Genomic DNA, 23,884 nt, shown 5'->3' with positions numbered 1-23,884 from the left:
GAGTTAGAGTGTTAGAGTGTGAAGTAAAGTTGTTTTAGTGCACTTGAGTGGAACTGCTGTTTAATACACTAGACTTAAGAATGGGTGGTGCTACCAACCTGGGTGGGCACTGAGGGAGGGAGGGCTACTATAACAACTACTATAATTTGGTCGATGGGAACAAACTCACTCATAACTACCTGCTAAAGGAAGACCAGGCCCCTGCTTCCCCCCTCTGTGGAGCAAGAACCTCAGCCATGAATTATTCAGCCATGATAATAGCCATAGCAGATGACATGCCATTAAGAATCAAGCAAACAAACAAACAAACAAAACTATCATTTGGTTAAGGTGCTGGCACAAGCGGTCAAAGAATACAGAGAGAAAAGTGTGGTCCTCCACACTACATGCTGAGACTCTCTGTAGTAATCTGCCATTTCCCCAAACTGTTAAATAGTTTTTTTATTACAGCGTATGTATCTGTAAGCTATCCGCAGCTCTGTCAGTCTTGTAAGTGCTCAGGACGGTAACAGGGGTCAAATGTCATGCAAGTGTGAGAAGGGTCGATCCTTGTGAGAGGGCTGGTAAACAGGTGGGAGGCTGATGGCAGCCGATACAGCGGAGCAGAGTTTCTTGGTGTAGAACCGACTGACCGCATTAGAACCGCATGAGCAGGTTAACATGTGGCTCTCAATAGCCATAAGGTAAGCTGAGCGAGGACACTCGAGACGTCCTGAACCTCAAATTTCTCCGCTCGATCGTTTTTGGCTTTTCACCTGAATTCCCTTCTGTAGAATGTTACCTGAATCTGGTGGTCATGTATCGTTTATATGTGTTTGTTTTTAGGCAGCTGTGATCATAGACAAGCTGTCATCCAACTTAAATGTAAGTGTCGCTTGTAGTAGCCTACACCTAAATAAACTGTGGGTTACTTATATTTGGGAAGTAGAGTTGAAGATGAAGTGTATGGGCATGAATGTGTTTCCTGTGTGTGCTGTGGCAGCTGTCTGATCCAGGCGCTCTGTCCAAGCTGGGCTCACTGATAAGTGGGTTGCCGGTCCAAGCTCTGTCCAGTTTGTCCCCTGATGTCCTGCTTCCTGCCCTGATCGACTTCAGTCAGTACACACCGCCACAGGCCATTGCCATTACTACTAAACTCTGGGTAAGCTACAAATAACCACTAATAAATACTTTTTGGTATATATAATATAATAAATAAATATAATGGATGGATAGATGTGTGTGTGTGTGTCTTAACATTCAGTGTGTTGATGTGTTCGCTCAGGGTTCTTCAGCAGTGAGCACATGGTTAGATAAATTAGAACCTCTTCTCCTGACCACACCTCTCCTGTGTGTAATGCCTCAAGCTCGCCTCCTTCTGACCAATGGCACAGCTCCTTATACCCATACCTGGAATACCCAACAGGTACACACACACACACACACCTGAAACACACACATGCACGTAGTAGCATTGTAGAGTTTCTTAATCATCAGACTGGAGCTTCTTTTGTTGTGTAACACGTGCAGAGCTTGGGTGGAGTTCGAATATCAGCTCTGCTATCAGCTGCCCGCGCCTACACAGACACACGACAGGCCTCTGGAGCTGCTTTAAACTGAGCCTTATTCATGTATTTATAGAGCTGGCTTTGTGCACTGGGTACAGTCATGCTGGAACAGCAAATGACCTTCCCTAAAATATTGCTGCAAAGTCAGAAGCATATAATTTCCTTTATATAATTGATTTATTACACCTGTTAGCAATTGTTGTGGCTGAAACACTTAAATTTAACAATTACAAGTGGTGTCCCAATACTTATTTGGGATAATACAAAATGTATTGATTTATTTCATGCAGGCCAAGACCCTGTTTGACGAGGCTTTGACCAGCACGCCAAGCCTCACAATACAGCAATTCAAGTGAGTTCTATTTTAAAGCCATTGTATAAATATATCAAATAATTATTCTGTATTTCATGTTTGTCTTTATATTCATACTTTTTGTTTTGGGTAGGTCTTTGGGGACGGTCGCTCAGGGAGTGAGTTGTGAAGTTTTGACGAAGCTCGTGAAGAATTACGCATCCGTGTCCTCCGTTCGAGACGTTCTGGAGGTTCTGAGAGGGCAGCCGGTGCCACTTCACCCATCACTGGTATCTACATTTATTAAGGCTAAAGTTGTTAGACTAATTTAGTGTGTTAGAATGCTGGATTTTACATCATTTTTTTAAAACTACACTATATTTCCAAAAGTATGTGGACACCAGACAATAAGCTTGTTAAAAATCCCATTCCAATACCATGGGCATAATTAGGATTTGTAGCTATAACAGCCCCTACTCTTTAAGAAAGGCATTTCACAGAATTCCTGTGGTGTTAATTTGGTCAAATGTATTTGTAAGGTCAGTCTCTGATGTTGGATAGGACGGCCTGGCTCATAGTGGCTCATCATTATTCCAAAGATGTTTACTGGGGTTGAGGTCATGGTTCAAATCACAGGGTATTGGGGGGTCTGACCCTTCTAATGAATACTTGAAAAAAGGCAAAAACAACAGTCAACATCAGACTCATCTAATCATGTATTTATAAACCTTTCAGGTACAAGTATGAGCCTTTAAAGTTCAATATTTACTTGACAGTATTGATTTGTTATGCCTGTTAACAATGGTAAAAATGGTTTGGATGGTTGGTTCCTGTTTGATGAGCTACAGTGCTAATGATTTTCATTCTCTTTCATTTAGAAAAAGTGTCTGATTGAGGAAATGTACCGCTACGACTTCTTCTCTGAGCTTCTTGGTGACATGAGCGCTGAGATTGCCGTCTCAATTCCGTAAGTCCTTTAAACCCTATATCTGGGCTACCATACGTAAATGCAGCAGAAATGATCACCCCAGGAACAGCCCTGATCTTATGTGAGGTTTATGATGTATTAAATATATTATTTTTGTGTAGGATGAGCACCATCAAGAAATTCTCTGTGCTGATGATGGACTTCCTGAGGAACATGATTGTTCTGGATCCACAGTCATTCTTGCCCATCCCCAGGTCCAAACAGACTGTGCTGGTGAACAAGATAATACAAAGGCTGGTCAGTATCCCTTATTACTTTTTCCCTACTACTGTATCGTCTAAGTTAGTGTATATACATTTAATAATTCTGTTCACTCTGGTGATCCCTGCCGCACCACGCCAAAGCCAAACTCTTCTTTATATCAGCCTCTTCTTTACTTCGGGCTATGTTACTCATCTACTCATCTATGAAGGAACACATGCTTTATGAATCCCTCTGTTTTGGAGTCCAGCCTTTCCTCCCTCAGACATGGCCATTTGTGTTTGTTAGGTAGCCGACCAGGCTGGTGGCACTGCTAGGACTCTAACTCTAACTGCGGTTAGGAAGATTTGACCCTAGCTCGTCTCTTACACTTGCTACACTTTCAGTTCACATTTAATCAGAAATCAAACACTGTAAAGACTCCTGGACTAAAATTATGAGTTCAAAAGCCAGACCTTATAACAGAATATACTGCACTTCAAGCTGTTTTATCTAATATAATCGCCTACAATGCTGTGTGACCATTTAGGGCATGCAAACTGGACCGTATACTGAAGAGGAGTTCCGCTCACTGGGTATCATGGCGACGTTTGTGGCGGATGAAGTCTTTGTGCAGCTGGACAGGAGCTTCTTTGTGGACGGCATTGAGTTTTTACGTTGTTTCTGCTACGATAGCAGTAAAAGGGGCATCGTGGCCTTAATGCTGCAAGAACCCAGCACATTTGGGTAAGGAAAGTGACTAATTTAGACAGACTTTAAGTATAAGAAAGGATTTTTGGATTTTTAGTTGTGTTTTCTATTGCTTCTCAAAGCCCAGTCGAAACGTGGACTCCAGCAACCTTGAATCAAGTGGATAGATTCTTATTCTTCCTTCCAAAAGATGTAATCCAAAGGATTCCTCCAGTAAGCCATTCAATCGATCATTACTGCTTATTTCTTACTTGGCGTCACAATTAGTTTGATTCCTGGTTCAGCATGTATGAATGTGTACACGTGACGCTCGGTTTCCACAGGTCCTGATGAGCCAGGAGAGTATTGAGAGGCTGTTCAGCAGCCGGCAGCAGTGGGAAGAAGGACGTATAGGCTCGCTGTGTGAACACGAGGGCTCCGAACTCTTTCCCAATAAGCAGTTTGTTCTCCAGTACTTCCTGGGTTTGCTCAGACCCGGACGCAGTGAGTATCTCATTTTTCACACTGTACTGAATGACCAGATTCATATTTGACATATTGTGTAATTTTAGCTTGGAATTTGAGTCTTATTCTGTGTTTCTCTCAGCTGCAGGTCTGATTCCAACCTGCGAGAGCCTGCATGTGAGTCAGCCTGCCGCCTGGCCCGTAACCAGTCTGACAGACATGTCCTCAGAGGCTTTCCGCAGGTGTCTGGAGCTCATTGGTCGGGATTCGTTCTTCAGCGCCAACCAGCTGACGCTGCTGCTTCGCAAAACCAAAGATGTACAGAACTGTTTACTTTATTAACAGTTCTGCTGATTGTTTTGTCTTTGTGATAGCCACCGGCTCTCTACGCCTCGATTACTGTGAGATCTGTTTTTGCAGGTGTATGGTGTGGCCTCGTCATTTTCTCCGTCTGTTATTGGTCAGCTGGGTCACATTGCCACGCAGCTGTCGCTGAATGAACTGGCACTGCTCGGACTGTCCGATATTCGCACCGTTGCTCCTCTGGGAGCTGTTAACTCCTGGACAAGGAAACAGGTAATTAGCAGTGCAAGAATCCAGGGTTTGAACCAGCACTGCTATTGGCTAGTCAGGCGTCTAGATACAGACAGACGATAGATTTGGATTGGCGTCCTGTCCGGGGTGTGTTACTGCATTGCAAACTCGTGATTCCAGGAAATCCTGACCCACAGCGACCCTGATCAGAATAGAGCAGTAATTGCCCCAGCGACAAAAAAACTCAGTTCCAGCAATTGTCCCTCCTCCTACAGACACACAACCAATCCACAGGCATTATCAGTGAATTATTTGTGTTTAAAAAAACAATCCTGGCCTGTTTTTCAGTTAGGAGTGCTGTTCTCTACCATACTTAACTCCACCAAACTGACCACAAGCCAACTGGATTCCAGCTTCTTCGTCGCTCTCGGACACGTCATCTGTGGGATCGAAGCTCCTGTCATTCACAGTCTGAATTCTGTTGAGTTTAGGTGAGTTTGCACTTTTTAGCATGACATTTTACATCATTATCAGCTTCCCAAGACTGTGTGCACTACGTGTTTCTCTTTTTTGACAGTAAGGCAGTGTTATGGTTGGGCCGTCTGAACATGTCGTGCAGCGAGGAGCAACTTCGAGCCATGATTGCTCTGCTCAGCCAGAATGTAGCATTTGGACCCATCAGCTCCTGGGGTCCAGAGGTCTTCATCGAAATCGGTGCTTTTGCTGGTAAGATCCTGTCCCAATTTTATTAAAACTTTATTAAAAAGGAAAATAATAGGTTGTACCATATTTACAGTTCAGGGCAAATCCCTTATTAGTGATTATGATGGAGTATAGTTGATGTGTTTGTATAAAAAGAGCTTATTTGTACCATTAGAAAGTAGATAACACAGTGAAACAGTAAAACACAAGCAAGCTTTACATTGCTATAGGCTTTAGGATGCTGTATATAGAGAGGCCCCTTCTTCTGCTTTTCCTTTGATTATGTGATCAAAAACACACTTCAGTCATGATTTATTGAGATAATTTTGGACCAGCAGCAGCCTTGACATTGCATGTGGCGACGTAAGGCTCGCTTGACTGTGTCCTGCAGCTTATAAATTATAATTCCTTGTGTTTTATATTACATTTTGTATTATAATTAGAAAGCATTTACAGTAAACAATATTTAAGAAACAAGAAGTGTGTTTAAATATGTTTTTCATGGCATTGTATGTCATTTGTCTGTTCATTTAGTAAGGACTGATCTGTATCTGTACCTATTTATTTGTGCCTCTGCTTAATGTGAATTTGTAACATGAAAAATGTTCTGATTCTGACCTGTAGCTGGGATTCCAGACATGGCCATGTCTGCCCTGGTGAAGGAACAGATAGAGGGCATCACCCCCCTCGCCATCTCTCTAATTACAGCGGAAAAGTTTGCAGTAAGTCACTTTATTAAAAAAAATCTAAAGACATGATCATGTGAAAATCCTGAATACTAAACATTAATATTCTGTGTTCACGTGCAGGTTGTGTTTAATCAGGCCCAGATCAGTCTCTTCTCATATGAGCAGGCAGCGGCAGTCACCACGGCCCAGCGTGCAGCTCTCAGCCCGGTACAGGAAACCGCTCTCTCCATGGTCCTCAACCCTCTGGAGGACAAACCTGTGGATTTCAGAGGTACAAGCATTTCCTGCTCCTGTTAGTGAGGAACAGCTCAAATTATACTCAATAAATCTTATACTACAGAGCACAGACTTTTCTTGTCTTGTCTTGTCTTGTCTTTTTTTTTTTTTTTTTTACACCCAAATAGATTTTTCACTATTTTAAATAAACCCCTGTCCATTGTGTGTGTGTGTGTGTGTGTCCACAGGCAGGTCGTCAGGGATAAAAATCTTTGGGAGTCTTTGTCTCGTCTGCAGTGTACTGGTGTTACATTCGACGCTGATTTTCAGTGGCCGTCTCTGATGAAGCAGCTTTCTTATAAGACCAGCCGTGTGCTTTTTAATTTCCTTCATATTTGTAATATTATATATACAGTATATATGATCTTACAGCAGCACTTTAAACTGACTTATTTATTTAAACATTTGTGTTACCTGCATGAAAGTTTGTGGGTTTTTATTTATGCTTAAATTGTCTTATGTGTTTTATAATATGCACATGCTTAAAAGTATTTATTTTATTTATTACTAGACTCTGTATGGTGTTGTTACTATAATGCTTTGTGAACTGTGAAAAATGTGAATACTGTTTAAAGAGTTATTATAATATGGCTATAATGTTGACATAGGGTTTTAAAATGTGTGTATTTATCAGGGACCAGTAACGATCACCTTTCAAGTGTTTTTCCTACAGAATTACAGTTTATATTTTCACTGGAATAATAGTGTTGCATTGTTATGTTTTGTGAACATAAGTGAATAAGTTTTTGTTCAGTCTCAATATGAGAACATTACAAACAGTTAACTATTAATATTTATACGAAAGATCTTTAAACAGTTTCTGCACTTGTATATTTTGATTATAAGCGGTGAGGGTGGGAGGAGGAGTAATCGGTCGTGTCTGAGAGACCGAGAGACGCTTATAGTCCGGATTTAGCTCCATCTGATTTCCACCTTTTTGGACGCTCAAAGAAGCTTTAAGGGGAAGAAGATTTTCATGTGATGATGATGTGAAAGCAGCGGCGCATCAGTGGCTACACAATTAACCAAAAACATTTATAAAGTTGGTACGACGATGTCTTGCACAAACTTGGTGTAATAGCATTTTTTACAGCGGTCATTTTGACATGAAATAGTAGCACAAATACCGGTGTTAGCAATGACATTAATTAGGGTTCCATTCCATTTAGGTTTTAGAGAGCCAGATCCCTGCTTTTGCTCAAAGGACACATTAAATACTTGCCACTTTAGCCTAAAGAATCTGTTTTTTAACTATGCATACAAAGTTCCTGTATTTTCTGGTTGTATTCTAATAAAGAGACTGTTAACTAATAATAACATGGTTATTATACTATCGCTAAGACAGCTTTTGCAGCTCCAAGGCTTTTGCACAGTACTGCATAATATGTGTATATATCTTAAATAAAAAAGGTAATGCTGGTTCTAAATAAGGAACATTAATTTCTTGTTTACTCACATTAACCAGCAACAGGTTTAAAAACTATTATTGTCATTTTGCTTTTCTCACTTATTCAGGGGCTGAACGTTGTGCAAACAAACCCAGAAACATAGAACAAACTATTTTTCAATGCCTTGCGTTTTTTTAATCATTTTTTAATACTAATAGCTGGCTGCAGTCCGACTGTTGAATTACCCTGATTTTGTTTGTTTGTGCACTGCGCATGCGCACATGCTCGTCTTCAGTCGTTTTTCTCAGCGAGCGGGGGCGCGCGCGTGACTGGCCTCGTCAGTTCCCCTCGATCGTGAACGCGCTTTCGGTTTGTGCGCGCACATGCTTTCCCTCAGCTAACGTTAGACGAGTTGATAAACCCGCTCACTTACAAGATGGCGGATTCTGACTCTTGGGGTAAGTAATACGTTATTTATAGTGTTCAGTGTGTTTAACATGGTTGTTCTGGTCCGTTTTGAGCGACTTTGTGAGCTGTACGCCGGTGTGTGTTGTAGACACGGAGAACTTCGAGCCGAACGAGCCCGTCAAGCAGACTGCGGTACTGCAGGACAAATGGGAGGGAGAGGACGAGGACGACGACGTTAAGGTACATAACACTGTTTTATTAACGGGTTCCAACACTTAGTGTATGTAGAAAAAGCTCCACCAGGTGAGCTGAGCCTGTTATTGTTGCTATTCTGGACGTGTGAGGCTAGTTAGCCGAATAGCTAAACTAGAAGGCTGTGTCTCAAATCACTTCAGCATAGTGCGCCCTACCCAGCAAACACAACGTGGTTACAGCAGCGGTGGATAAATACAGTTAGAACAAGTCACAATGAGACACATTTAGGAAATGAAACAACAATGCTGTCCTGTGTTTTATAGGAACCGTTCACATATATTCATTTCCTAAACTGTAATTCAGTCATTGCTTTACACTGTATACATTACATAGTATATTCAGTGTACTGCTTTACAGTGTATACATTACATAGTATATTCAGTGTACTGCTTTACAGTGTATACATTACATAGTATATTCAGTGTACTGCTTTACAGTGTATACATTACATAGTATATTCAGTGTACTGCTTTACAGTGTATACATTACATAGTATATTCAGTGTACTGCTTTACAGTGTATACATTACATAGTATATTCAGTATACTGCTTTACACTGTATACATTACATAGTATATTCAGTGTACTGCTTTACACTGTATACATTACATAGTATATTCAGTGTACTGCTTTACAGTGTATACATTACATAGTATATTCAGTATACTGCTTTACACTGTATACATTACATAGTATATTCAGTATACTGCTTTACACTGTATACATTACATAGTATATTCAGTATACTGCTTTACACTGTATACATTACATAGTATATTCAGTATACTGCTTTACAGTGTATACATTACATAGTATATTCAGTATACTGCTTTACAGTGTATACATAACATAGTATATTCAGTATACTGCTTTACACTATACATTACATAGTATATTCAGTATACTGCTTTACACTGTATACATTACATAGTATATTCAGTATACTGCTTTACACTGTATACATTACATAGTATATTCAGTATACTGCTTTACACTGTATACATAACATAGTATATTCAGTATACTGCTTTACACTATACATTACATAGTATATTCAGTATACTGCTTTACACTGTATACATAACATAGTATATTCAGTATACTGCTTTACAGTGTATACATTACATAGTATATTCAGTATACTGCTTTACACTATACATTACATAGTATATTCAGTATACTGCTTTACACTGTATACATTACATAGTATATTCAGTATACTGCTTTACACTGTATACATTACATAGTATATTCAGTATACTGCTTTACACTGTATACATTACATAGTATATTCAGTATACTGCTTTACACTGTATACATTACATAGTATATTCAGTATACTGCTTTACACTGTATACATTACATAGTATATTCAGTATACTGCTTTACACTGTATACATTACATAGTATATTCAGTATACTGCTTTACACTGTATACATTACATAGTATATTCAGTATACTGCTTTACACTGTATCCATTACATAGTATATTCAGTATACTGCTTTACAGTGTATACATTACATAGTATATTCAGTATACTGCTTTACACTATACATTACATAGTATATTCAGTATACTGCTTTACACTATACATTACATAGTATATTCAGTATACTGCTTTACACTGTATACATAACATAGTATATTCAGTATACTGCTTTACAGTGTATACATTACATAGTATATTCAGTATACTGCTTTACACTATACATTACATAGTATATTCAGTATACTGCTTTACACTGTATACATTACATAGTATATTCAGTATACTGCTTTACACTGTATACATTACATAGTATATTCAGTATACTGCTTTACACTGTATACATTACATAGTATATTCAGTATACTGCTTTACACTGTATACATTACATAGTATATTCAGTATACTGCTTTACACTGTATACATTACATAGTATATTCAGTATACTGCTTTACACTGTATACATTACATAGTATATTCAGTATACTGCTTTACACTGTATACATTACATAGTATATTCAGTATACTGCTTTACACTGTATACATTACATAGTATATTCAGTATACTGCTTTACACTGTATCCATTACATAGTATATTCAGTATACTGCTTTACACTGTATACATTACATAGTATATTCAGTGTACTGCTTTACAGTGTATACATTACATAGTATATTCAGTGTACTGCTTTACAGTGTATACATTACATAGTATATTCAGTATACTGCTTTACAGTGTATACATTACATAGTATATTCAGTGTACTGCTTTACAGTGTATACATTACATAGTATATTCAGTATACTGCTTTACACTGTATCCATTACATAGTATATTCAGTATACTGCTTTACAGTGTATACATTACATAGTATATTCAGTATACTGCTTTACAGTGTATACATTACATAGTATATTCAGTGTACTGCTTTACAGTGTATACATTACATAGTATATTCAGTATACTGCTTTACACTGTATACATTACATAGTATATTCAGTGTACTGCTTTACAGTGTATACATTACATAGTATATTCAGTGTACTGCTTTACAGTGTATACATTACATAGTATATTCAGTGTACTGCTTTACAGTGTATACATTACATAGTATATTCAGTATACTGCTTTACACTGTATACATTACATAGTATATTCAGTGTACTGCTTTACACTGTATACATTACATAGTATATTCAGTGTACTGCTTTACAGTGTATACATTACATAGTATATTCAGTATACTGCTTTACAGTGTATACATTACATAGTATATTCAGTGTACTGCTTTACAGTGTATACATTACATAGTATATTCAGTGTACTGCTTTACAGTGTATACATTACATAGTATATTCAGTATACTGCTTTACACTGTATACATTACATAGTATATTCAGTATACTGCTTTACAGTGTATACATTACATAGTATATTCAGTGTACTGCTTTACAGTGTATACATTACATAGTATATTCAGTGTACTGCTTTACAGTGTATACATTACATAGTATATTCAGTATACTGCTTTACACTGTATACATTACATAGTATATTCAGTATACTGCTTTACAGTGTATACATTACATAGTATATTCAGTGTACTGCTTTACAGTGTATACATTACATAGTATATTCAGTGTACTGCTTTACAGTGTATACATTACATAGTATATTCAGTATACTGCTTTACACTGTATACATTACATAGTATATTCAGTGTACTGCTTTACACTGTATACATTACATAGTATATTCAGTGTACTGCTTTACAGTGTATACATTACATAGTATATTCAGTATACTGCTTTACACTGTATACATTACATAGTATATTCAGTATACTGCTTTACACTGTATACATTACATAGTATATTCAGTATACTGCTTTACACTGTATACATTACATAGTATATTCAGTATACTGCTTTACAGTGTATACATTACATAGTATATTCAGTATACTGCTTTACAGTGTATACATTACATAGTATATTCAGTATACTGCTTTACACTATACATTACATAGTATATTCAGTATACTGCTTTACACTGTATACATTACATAGTATATTCAGTATACTGCTTTACACTGTATACATAACATAGTATATTCAGTATACTGCTTTACACTATACATTACATAGTATATTCAGTATACTGCTTTACACTGTATACATAACATAGTATATTCAGTATACTGCTTTACAGTGTATACATTACATAGTATATTCAGTATACTGCTTTACACTATACATTACATAGTATATTCAGTATACTGCTTTACACTGTATACATTACATAGTATATTCAGTATACTGCTTTACACTGTATACATTACATAGTATATTCAGTATACTGCTTTACACTGTATACATTACATAGTATATTCAGTATACTGCTTTACACTGTATACATTACATAGTATATTCAGTATACTGCTTTACACTGTATACATTACATAGTATATTCAGTATACTGCTTTACACTGTATATATTACATAGTATATTCAGTATACTGCTTTACACTGTATACATTACATAGTATATTCAGTATACTGCTTTACACTGTATACATTACATAGTATATTCAGTATACTGCTTTACAGTGTATACATTACATAGTATATTCAGTATACTGCTTTACACTGTATCCATTACATAGTATATTCAGTATACTGCTTTACAGTGTATACATTACATAGTATATTCAGTATACTGCTTTACACTATACATTACATAGTATATTCAGTATACTGCTTTACACTGTATACATTACATAGTATATTCAGTATACTGCTTTACAGTGTATACATTACATAGTATATTCAGTATACTGCTTTACACTGTATACATTACATAGTATATTCAGTATACTGCTTTACACTGTATACATTACATAGTATATTCAGTATACTGCTTTACACTATACATTACATAGTATATTCAGTATACTGCTTTACACTGTATACATTACATAGTATATTCAGTATACTGCTTTACACTATACATTACATAGTATATTCAGTATACTGCTTTACAGTGTATACATTACATAGTATATTCAGTATACTGCTTTACAGTGTATACATTACATAGTATATTCAGTATACTGCTTTACACTATACATTACATAGTATATTCAGTATACTGCTTTACACTGTATACATTACATAGTATATTCAGTATACTGCTTTACACTGTATACATAACATAGTATATTCAGTATACTGCTTTACACTATACATTACATAGTATATTCAGTGTACTGCTTTACACTGTATACATTACATAGTATATTCAGTGTACTGCTTTACAGTGTATACATTACATAGTATATTCAGTATACTGCTTTACACTGTATACATTACATAGTATATTCAGTATACTGCTTTACACTATACATTACATAGTATATTCAGTATACTGCTTTACAGTGTATACATTACATAGTATATTCAGTATACTGCTTTACAGTGTATACATTACATAGTATATTCAGTATACTGCTTTACACTATACATTACATAGTATATTCAGTATACTGCTTTACACTGTATACATTACATAGTATATTCAGTATACTGCTTTACACTGTATACATAACATAGTATATTCAGTATACTGCTTTACACTATACATTACATAGTATATTCAGTATACTGCTTTACACTGTATACATAACATAGTATATTCAGTATACTGCTTTACAGTGTATACATTACATAGTATATTCAGTATACTGCTTTACACTATACATTACATAGTATATTCAGTATACTGCTTTACACTGTATACATTACATAGTATATTCAGTATACTGCTTTACACTGTATACATTACATAGTATATTCAGTATACTGCTTTACACTGTATACATTACATAGTATATTCAGTATACTGCTTTACACTGTATACATTACATAGTATATTCAGTATACTGCTTTACACTGTATACATTACATAGTATATTCAGTATACTGCTTTACACTGTATACATTACATAGTATATTCAGTATACTGCTTTACACTGTATACATTACATAGTATATTCAGTATACTGCTTTACACTGTATCCATTACATAGTATATTCAGTATACTGCTTTACAGTGTATACATTCCATAGTATATTCAGTATACTGCTTTACACTATACATTACATAGTATATTCAGTATACTGCTTTACACTGTATACATTACATAGTATATTCAGTATACTGCTTTACAGTGTATACATTACATAGTATATTCAGTGTACTGCTTTACAGTGTATACATTACATAGTATATTCAGTGTACTGCTTTACACTGTATACATTACATAGTATATTCAGTGTACTGCTTTACAGTGTATACATTACATAGTATATTCAGTGTACTGCTTTACACTGTATACATTACATAGTATATTCAGTGTACTGCTTTACAGTGTATACATTACATAGTATATTCAGTATACTGCTTTACACTGTATACATTACATAGTATATTCAGTATACTGCTTTACACTATACATTACATAGTATATTCAGTATACTGCTTTACAGTGTATACATTACATAGTATATTCAGTATACTGCTTTACAGTGTATACATTACATAGTATATTCAGTATACTGCTTTACACTATACATTACATAGTATATTCAGTATACTGCTTTACACTGTATACATTACATAGTATATTCAGTATACTGCTTTACACTATACATAACATAGTATATTCAGTATACTGCTTTACACTATACATTACATAGTATATTCAGTGTACTGCTTTACACTGTATACATTACATAGTATATTCAGTGTACTGCTTTACAGTGTATACATTACATAGTATATTCAGTATACTGCTTTACACTGTATACATTACATAGTATATTCAGTATACTGCTTTACACTATACATTACATAGTATATTCAGTATACTGCTTTACAGTGTATACATTACATAGTATATTCAGTATACTGCTTTACAGTGTATACATTACATAGTATATTCAGTATACTGCTTTACACTATACATTACATAGTATATTCAGTATACTGCTTTACACTGTATACATTACATAGTATATTCAGTATACTGCTTTACACTGTATACATAACATAGTATATTCAGTATACTGCTTTACACTATACATTACATAGTATATTCAGTATACTGCTTTACACTGTATACATAACATAGTATATTCAGTATACTGCTTTACAGTGTATACATTACATAGTATATTCAGTATACTGCTTTACACTATACATTACATAGTATATTCAGTATACTGCTTTACACTGTATACATTACATAGTATATTCAGTATACTGCTTTACACTGTATACATTACATAGTATATTCAGTATACTGCTTTACACTGTATACATTACATAGTATATTCAGTATACTGCTTTACACTGTATACATTACATAGTATATTCAGTATACTGCTTTACACTGTATACATTACATAGTATATTCAGTATACTGCTTTACACTGTATACATTACATAGTATATTCAGTATACTGCTTTACACTGTATACATTACATAGTATATTCAGTATACTGCTTTACACTGTATCCATTACATAGTATATTCAGTATACTGCTTTACAGTGTATACATTACATAGTATATTCAGTATACTGCTTTACACTATACATTACATAGTATATTCAGTATACTGCTTTACACTGTATACATTACATAGTATATTCAGTATACTGCTTTACAGTGTATACATTACATAGTATATTCAGTATACTGCTTTACAGTGTATACATTACATAGTATATTCAGTATACTGCTTTACACTGTATACATTACATAGTATATTCAGTATACTGCTTTACACTGTATACATTACATAGTATATTCAGTATACTGCTTTACACTGTATACATTACATAGTATATTCAGTATACTGCTTTACACTGTATACATTACATAGTATATTCAGTATACTGCTTTACACTGTATCCATTACATAGTATATTCAGTATACTGCTTTACAGTGTATACATTACATAGTATATTCAGTATACTGCTTTACACTATACATTACATAGTATATTCAGTATACTGCTTTACACTGTATACATTACATAGTATATTCAGTATACTGCTTTACACTGTATACATTACATAGTATATTCAGTATACTGCTTTACAGTGTATACATTACATAGTATATTCAGTATACTGCTTTACACTGTATACATTACATAGTATATTCAGTATACTGCTTTACAGTGTATACATTACATAGTATATTCAGTATACTGCTTTACAGTGTATACATTACATAGTATATTCAGTATACTGCTTTACACTGTATACATTACATAGTATATTCAGTATACTGCTTTACAGTGTATACATAGTATATTCAGTATACTGCTTTACACTGTATACATTACATAGTATATTCAGTATACTGCTTTACACTGTATACATTACATAGTATATTCAGTATACTGCTTTACACTGTATACATTACATAGTATATTCAGTATACTGCTTTACACTGTATACATTACATAGTATATTCAGTATACTGCTTTACACTGTATACATTACATAGTATTGGCAGTTGTAGCCTAGCGGTTAAGGTACTTGACTAGTAATCAGAAGGTCGCTGGTTCAAGCCCCACCACTGCCAGCTTGCTGCTGTTGGGCCCTTGAGCAAGGTCCCTAACCATCAATTGCTCAGACTGTATACTGTTCCTGTACTGTAAGTCGCTTTGGATAAAGGCGTCTGCTAAATGCCAAAAATGTAAATGTAAATATACACAGCTTATTGGTTTACAGTATATACATTATATAGTATATATAGTATATTGCTTTAGTGATATAGATAGATAGATAGATAGATAGATAGATAGATAGATAGATAGATAGATAGATAGATACTTTATTGATCCCGAAGGAAAGTGTATACATTATATTATATATATATATATATATATATATATATATATATATATATATATATATATATACGTATATAGTATATTGTTTTACAGTATTTACATTATATAGCATACAGTTTATTGCTTTGCAATATTTACATTATATAGCATATATAGTATATTGCTTTAGTGATATAGATAGATAGATAGATAGATAGATAGATAGATAGATAGATAGATAGATAGATAGATAGATAGATAGATACTTTATTGATCCCGAAGGAAAGTGTATACATTATATATATATATATATATATATATATATATATATATATATATATATATATATATATATATATACGTATATAGTATATTGTTTTACAGTATTTACATTATATAGCATACAGTACATTCCTTTACAGTATATACATTATATAGTATATATAGTATATTGCTTTAGTGATATAGATAGATAGATAGATACTTTATTGATCCCGAAGGAAAGTGTATACATTATATTATATATATATATATATATATATATATATATATATATATATATATATATATATATATATATATATATATATATATATACGTATATACGTATATAGTATATTGTTTTACAGTATTTACATTATATAGCATACAGTTTATTGCTTTGCAATATTTACATTACATAGTATATACAGTACACAGTACATTCCTTTACAGTATATACAGTGTGGGCCAAAATGTGTACACATGTCAACAGTAGAGAAACCTGAATACAAGTTAGTTGTATTACTAAATAATAAATACAGACATTAAGGATGAAAATAAGTCACCTTTGAACATTGTGCTACACATTATTACCGTAATTCAATTCAATTTAGAAAAATTCCATAGATAACATTATTAAAGTGTGTATACATTTTGATCCCCTGTGTGTATGTACATGAACAATGTACATTTATGGCATTTAGCTGACACTGTTATCCATATCGAGGAACAAGTGTGACCAAATACAGTGCATCCCATTGAGGGTTAGAGTGGGACTCAAACCAGACACTTTCTGATCACTGGTCTTGTCCAGTACCTATCCTGTCCAGACCACTAAGCGACCAGTTTTTTTGACAGGATCCCCTCCCCACTTTTTTATATATTATGTAAGGAGCGTTGTAAATATACAGTACACTCTGCTTGTTAATAATTAACCTTAGACACAAAAGTTCTCATCATTAAAACTACCTTACAAGCATTTTATTCATTCAAGTTATATGCTATAAGTCTATATTAGTTTTATACTCCTCCTCAAGCTTTTTTCTAGCTTTTTTTTCTAGATTTTGTTACCAGTGGGCATTATTTTCATGTCTTATGTGTTTATAGAAAACGAAAAGCTCTGCTGTGGTTAAACATCTCACTAAACGTCTAAATAAATAATAATAAAAGTAAATGTTATCAGAAAGCTGTTTGCTTGTTGGAGCTGAATATCTAATATTTGCTATTTTGCACACTAGTAAATATTGACACTCGGTTGTGTCCTAATATAAGACACACTCTGTGGTGCTGAACTGTGCGGTTTGGAACACAGCCGTGAAGCACGCTGACACCGGCTGTTAACGTGACGTTAGCTAACTGGCTTCTTGTTTCACGTTCACCGACTCAACATTAAAAGAAAAATACATTTATGGGTTCTATGTGTCATGGTTTGTTTCTTAATCCATCAAAGAAAGCGAGTTAAACAGTGACGGGCCGTACCGAGGTGCTTTAGCATTATTAGCATATTAGCATTAGCAGTTGTGCTAACATTTATCCATGTGTTGACCGACTGACACCACGTTGTTTTGATCAGACCGCGTCCTGTCCAGTTTAGATTCGATGTTTGATTCTAAATATTCACTTTGGATTATTCTCATAAGATTAACGCCTGTCTGGTTACACCATCTGACTCACTGATTAGCTTAGCCTGCTAGTCAGACACACTTGGGCCTTTCATACACCATGTGATTATTTTTACACTGTCAGTCATTTTTAGTAGTTTTACTGATACAAATACAAACGATCAAGCTAAATGTTCTTCAGCTCTTCATAGTTTTATCTGTCACTACAGTGGAGGTGTGATATAAAGTAAAACAGCTGATTACAGCATGCTGCCTTGTGTCATTTCAGACTGATCTAGAATCCATGGGAATCGTTTCGAAACAGGTGGTGTCCAGTCTTTTCTGGCAGGGGCTGGTGTGGCTGCATGTTTTCACACTAAGCAAGCACACGCACACCTCATTCCTCTTATCAGTTAAATCAGTTAGCCTTGCTGTTCTAACATCTGGTTTGTTTAGTTGTGTTGGATAAAGTTCCTGCTGGGTTGGTTTAGAGAGAAAATGCTAGAGAATGACCTGAGGTGCTAGAACACTTCAAGCTCTTTAGCATTTTTTAGAAAGTTTGTCTCACCTAGTGTCTCTAAGATTTACCAGACTGCTTCTGTGTAAAGCGACTTATAATTGTGACCATATACAGACTAAGCAATCAAGGGCCCAACAGTGGCAGCTGTGCTGTGGGGTTCGATCCAGCAATCGTCTGATTACTAGACCTGCACTTTAACCAATGAGATACCACTGGAACAGTGATGTACAGTCTTTCACAATGCGGTCGAAACTCTTTATATATTACCATTCATTTTCAAAGAGGCTGATATTTCATCAGAGATTACAGTTAGCAGCGATATGGTGAAATGTATGAATATAAAATACACGATGCACTGTTTTGTAGTCGAGCTTTACGTGTCTTAACTTAAGTTACCAAGACTTGGAAGCGTTTCATGCTTGTTCTTGTTTTCTGTGCAGGATAACTGGGATGATGAGGAAGAGGAACAGAAGAAGGAGGAGGAGGAGGAGGTGAAAACAGGTGTGGTTTCCCAGGACATTATGTAATTTCAAGCTGTAATCTCAGAAACAATGCCAAGTTTGTATTTCGTAAACGTATTTCACAAAACTGAAGGGTGTAATTTATTTTTGCACAGAAGTTAGAGAATTTCTTACAGGGAGCTCTAACACAAACCAAGAACTGCGCAGCGCCTCTCTGCTGGTACCTTGAACAGACTGAAAGAGTCACTATTGCTGCGTCACAAAAGTTATTCCCCGTTCATGGCCGGTTGTGTTTGTCGAGTGCCTGACATGGCCTGGCTTTTGGCACCTCCAAGACTGGAACTTGAAATATAAGCAGATAAGAACTCCAAGTTATATTTTGTAAGCCCTTTTTACATCTACATTCTAAGTGACTTAAACAACCAATGTAATCAGTTGACCGTGGTTACAGAGACCAATTTATTGATGATTATTATGATTATTAAACTAGTCCAGCAATGCCCTGAACTTAAACTGATTGAGATGGAATGCTTTTGTGTGGCCCAGTGATTTAATGCCGTAGCCCACCACTCGGAGCTCGATCTCTCGGTTTTCGACTCGATGCAGAGATGATATCGACCTGGCCGAATGTCTAGCAGCGACAGCGCGACTGGTGAATAAATTACAGAGGGCAAAATGTGACCCTCTGTGTCTGTGAGAGTCCGACACTTGCAGAAGACGGCTCACGTGTTTTACAGAAGAGTTGAAATGGGAACTGAGAACAGCTAGAAGAAGAAAATGCAAAAATCTACAAACTGCTGTAGATGACTGTTTTGTGTGATGTTATGTGGCCGCCAGAGTCTTTTTAATCTCTTTTTAATGCTAGCGTGTTTGTCTCTCGCAGAGGTGAAAGTTCCACAGAAGAAAAAGCTTAGTGCTAAGCTAAAAGAAAGAGAACTCGAGGAAGAGAAAAAACAACAGGAGCTGAGCAAAAGGGTGAGTAACTGTGGTGGCTTTGTGCTCTGTTTATTTATTTCTAAATGAATGGATGTATGTTTAGTTTGTTCTAGATTCGTGTTTTCTCTTTTTGACACGTCTGAATAGATAGAAGAGTCGGAGGACGATGTCGAGCTCACAGCTGAGGAGCAGGCGGCGGAGAAACTGCGAGTGCAGAAGTTACAGGAAGAATCAGACATGGCGCTAGCATGTGAAGCGTTCGGTAAGTCCCTGCAGCAAGCACAGCGAGGGGAATTGACACACAGAGAGGTTTCTGACTCCAGACAGGTGTTGAGCAGGATTATGGGAATTAATCCAGCGTGCTCTTTTATTATTGCAGGCGTCGACACGGCTACCACAAACAGTGCCTCGGGAATTGAAGCCATGTGTCCCTCCACCACTGAAGATTTTGTCGTTTTTGAGAAATTACTGCTAGACAAGATTTCACAGTTTGAGAAGTCGGTGCATTATTCCAGTTTTTTGGAGTCCCTGTTCCGAGAGCTCTGTATTTCATGTGAGTACTCTTCACTTGTGTTCATTTCCACTTATTTTGATGCTCGTTACCTAAGTAACCCAACAGATTTAGTGGTTAGTTTTTAGGTTGTATGTTTACGTCACGTTAAGTAAAAAGAGATTTGGATTTTGGTGTGTTTTAATCACCACATTAAAACCTGCTTGTTCCCGCATGTAGAGATTTACCAGGTAGGCGATCGGTTATGTGCCTTGTAGTGTCAGCTTGGCACACCACCGCCAAGTGCGATCTTTGGGATAGGTCAACACAAGGGTCAACACACCATTACTGTGTATTTGTTGAATTGAACGTGTTGGGAAGGCGAATGCAATAAAATGTGATGTGCAAACCTTCTGCCACATGTAAGATATGAAATGAAGACTAAAAACCCTTACATTTAAAATAAATAAGAATTGTGTATGCACAAATCTTTTAACAGCAGGCACAAGCAAGCAGAAGCTTTTATTTATTAAATCTTGAACGTTAAATACACGGTAAAATGGTCAGTATGTTCTCATCATGCATAACAGTGTAATAAGCTTTGCTTTGACCCTGTATGACCACTAGAGGGAGCGATTGTGCTAAAAATATCTGAGCTCTGGTTTCACTTTTTTTAACCATTTAATTTATTGCTGAGTAAATAAACTCTGTGTGTGTGTGTTTTTCTTTTCCACAGTGGAGGTAGATGACTTAAGGAAAATCAACAATTCCCTCTCGGTTCTTCTCACGGAAAAACAAAAGCAGGAAAAGGTAAATCATGTCATCATCTGTGTCCATGAGTGTTATAGTGTTGGTATAGTGGTATGAGATGTATGTATTTTGTGTAGAGGCTACCCAGCATGTTGTGGTGTCATTTTTCTGTGAAGCAGGAGAGGGCGCATTGTTACGATTAAACACTGGCTTTATGTACTATATTGAAATGGCATCCTGCACACGCAGTGGAAGCCTAGTAGGTAAGCTCTGTGCTGTCAGTCAGAAGTTTGTTGGTTCAAATCCTGTCTCTGCTATGCAGCAACTGTTGGGCCCTCGAGCTAGGCCTTCAACAAATAAAGCACAGCATTCTGTTCTATTCTACTCATGTACACATATGTGTTTATCTTATTCCAAAATGCATGTGTACATTTGCCAGCCATATAAAACCAGAGCCTGTGGTCTCTTCATGGTTCAGAGATTGGAGCTGGATGTCACTTCTTCTACTTTTATTTTGCCGTGTTCAGGGGCGTGTAGTCAGCTCTGGTAGATATCGTCACTTCCAAGTAGTGCGTCATCCATGAAGCTTTGCTGTACTAAAATATTTGCTATTTTGATCCCTCTGTAGGAAAAAGCCAAAGGTACCAAGAAGAAAAAGAAGCTCGTTCTGGCCGGCGGTGGTTTAAAAGCAAAGCTCAAAGACGACCTGGATGATTACGGCAACCTCGGCGGCTACAACGAGTACGACGACTTCATGTGACGAAGGCTGAATCCCGCCCCTCCCCAGCGACCCCCGCCCGCCCCCTCAGACATGCAGCGCTCAGTCGTATTCATCAGTGCCATTCTGGAGTGAACCGAACACTGTCAACCATTTACTTTGTGCTTCAGTGGTCAGAACGATTCTTAGTGAAGCTGCTATCACCAACATTAACCTTTGGTGACAAAAGGAGAAGAATAAAATTGCCTTGTATTTACAACTCTGCCTCTGACTGACCGAGACACCGGACGTTTTGCACAAGTGACTTCTGATTGGCTCGTATCAATTGAATGCCTTATAGAACACATCATAGGAAACGTGTTTATTTTGGTCGAACAGAAATATCATACAGCGTTAACCTTTGTGCAGTTTTATTTCCATAGAGATGATATTCTATGCAAAATACCTGGAAACAGAACGTCTAGGAGGAGCGACGGATATTTTACTCCTGTGGAATTATGTTATGGTTATTCTCCGGAGGTGTTAGCGCAGTTACAGCAGACACTACAGTGTGAGCACTGGAGGTACATACATGTATTTCAAAAGGGATAGTAATGAAAAGCATTGCAGTTTCTTTTTTAAGATTCACTATTAAATTGTCACGACTATTAGTGTTCTGTTTATGAAATAATCTCATACGCTGCAGTGATTTCTCCTCTCTGTTGTGTTTATTTAAAAGTTTACTTTGCTCTCTGATGCTGGTAGATTTAAGTGCATCGTTACGCAGGAATCTGGGGCTCTGGCTGCGAGCGCACTGCCTAACCTGACGATCTGTCTGCTCACCGCTGGTATTTCACATGAGGTGTTTCATTCGAACCCCCACACGCACCCATAACTTGTCAACACCACGACGTCAGCCGTTTTTTAATGATCTAATTTAATAAAAACATTAAATAATGTGTGGAATTGCATGACGACGTTGCTGTTGGATCACTTTTCAGGCTTATATCGGGGGAAGAAGTGAATCATGCAACATGCACACTGTTACCAGAGGAACCGTGTTTCCAAATATTGATCCACCACTTCACATCATGTCTGTTTACTAACAACGGTCCGCAGGAAGGCCGATGCCCTGCGGTTGTCTGGCACCCTGCGATCCCAGAGTGGAACTGGAACCTGCTGCAACCCTGTCCAGGATAAACTGGTTGACGGAAATGAAATGGCTTCTTACAAGATGGAATGAGTCACGTCGTCTAAACACCTCTAGGGCTGTTTAGATGTTTTGCTTCCCCTGGTTAGCAGTTGTTTTTACTTTGGAACTCAATGGAACGCCATATCTTGGTTGCCGTTTTCCCC

The 23,884-nt window shown here is 36.3% G+C and overlaps 3 protein-coding genes across 4 annotated transcripts; all 3 read left to right on the top strand.

The window, feature by feature from the left end:
• The first annotated feature begins 660 nt into the window (after nt 1-660).
• strc1 (stereocilin 1) lies at nt 661-3,758 on the top strand. The gene is made up of 9 exons (XM_062989343.1): nt 661-683; nt 774-798; nt 983-1,141; nt 1,265-1,405; nt 1,838-1,899; nt 1,994-2,129; nt 2,718-2,806; nt 2,929-3,064; nt 3,558-3,758. Exons 1-9 carry the CDS (start codon nt 661-663, stop codon nt 3,756-3,758), a joined length of 972 nt encoding a protein of 323 aa, XP_062845413.1.
• A 1,546-nt stretch (nt 3,759-5,304) lies between these two features.
• On the top strand, nt 5,305-6,729 carry LOC134303887 (stereocilin-like). Its single transcript, XM_062989342.1, has 4 exons — nt 5,305-5,422; nt 6,023-6,120; nt 6,208-6,358; nt 6,552-6,729. The coding sequence occupies exons 1-4, from the start codon at nt 5,305-5,307 to the stop codon at nt 6,644-6,646; spliced, it is 462 nt and encodes a 153-aa protein (XP_062845412.1). The 3' UTR covers nt 6,647-6,729.
• Nucleotides 6,730-8,094: 1,365 nt separating this feature from the next.
• On the top strand, nt 8,095-23,487 carry eif3jb (eukaryotic translation initiation factor 3, subunit Jb). Of its 2 annotated transcripts, XR_010007726.1 has the most exons (9): nt 8,095-8,209; nt 8,308-8,399; nt 19,635-19,695; nt 20,539-20,630; nt 20,739-20,853; nt 20,971-21,144; nt 21,818-21,891; nt 22,460-23,112; nt 23,294-23,487. XR_010007726.1 is itself a non-coding variant. In XM_062989408.1 (8 exons), exons 1-8 carry the CDS (start codon nt 8,188-8,190, stop codon nt 22,589-22,591), a joined length of 762 nt encoding a protein of 253 aa, XP_062845478.1. In that variant the 5' UTR covers nt 8,095-8,187; the 3' UTR covers nt 22,592-23,487. The 2 variants fall into 2 exon arrangements, 1 of the variants encoding a protein (XP_062845478.1); XM_062989408.1 differs by having other exon boundaries at nt 22,460-23,487.
• The last annotated feature ends 397 nt before the right edge of the window (nt 23,488-23,884 follow it).

The sequence above is a fragment of the Trichomycterus rosablanca genome, chromosome 27 (genome assembly GCF_030014385.1).
Source record: "Trichomycterus rosablanca isolate fTriRos1 chromosome 27, fTriRos1.hap1, whole genome shotgun sequence".
NCBI classification, from domain to species: Eukaryota; Metazoa; Chordata; class Actinopteri; order Siluriformes; family Trichomycteridae; genus Trichomycterus; species Trichomycterus rosablanca.
This window is presented reverse-complemented; position numbering and strand designations above follow the sequence as displayed.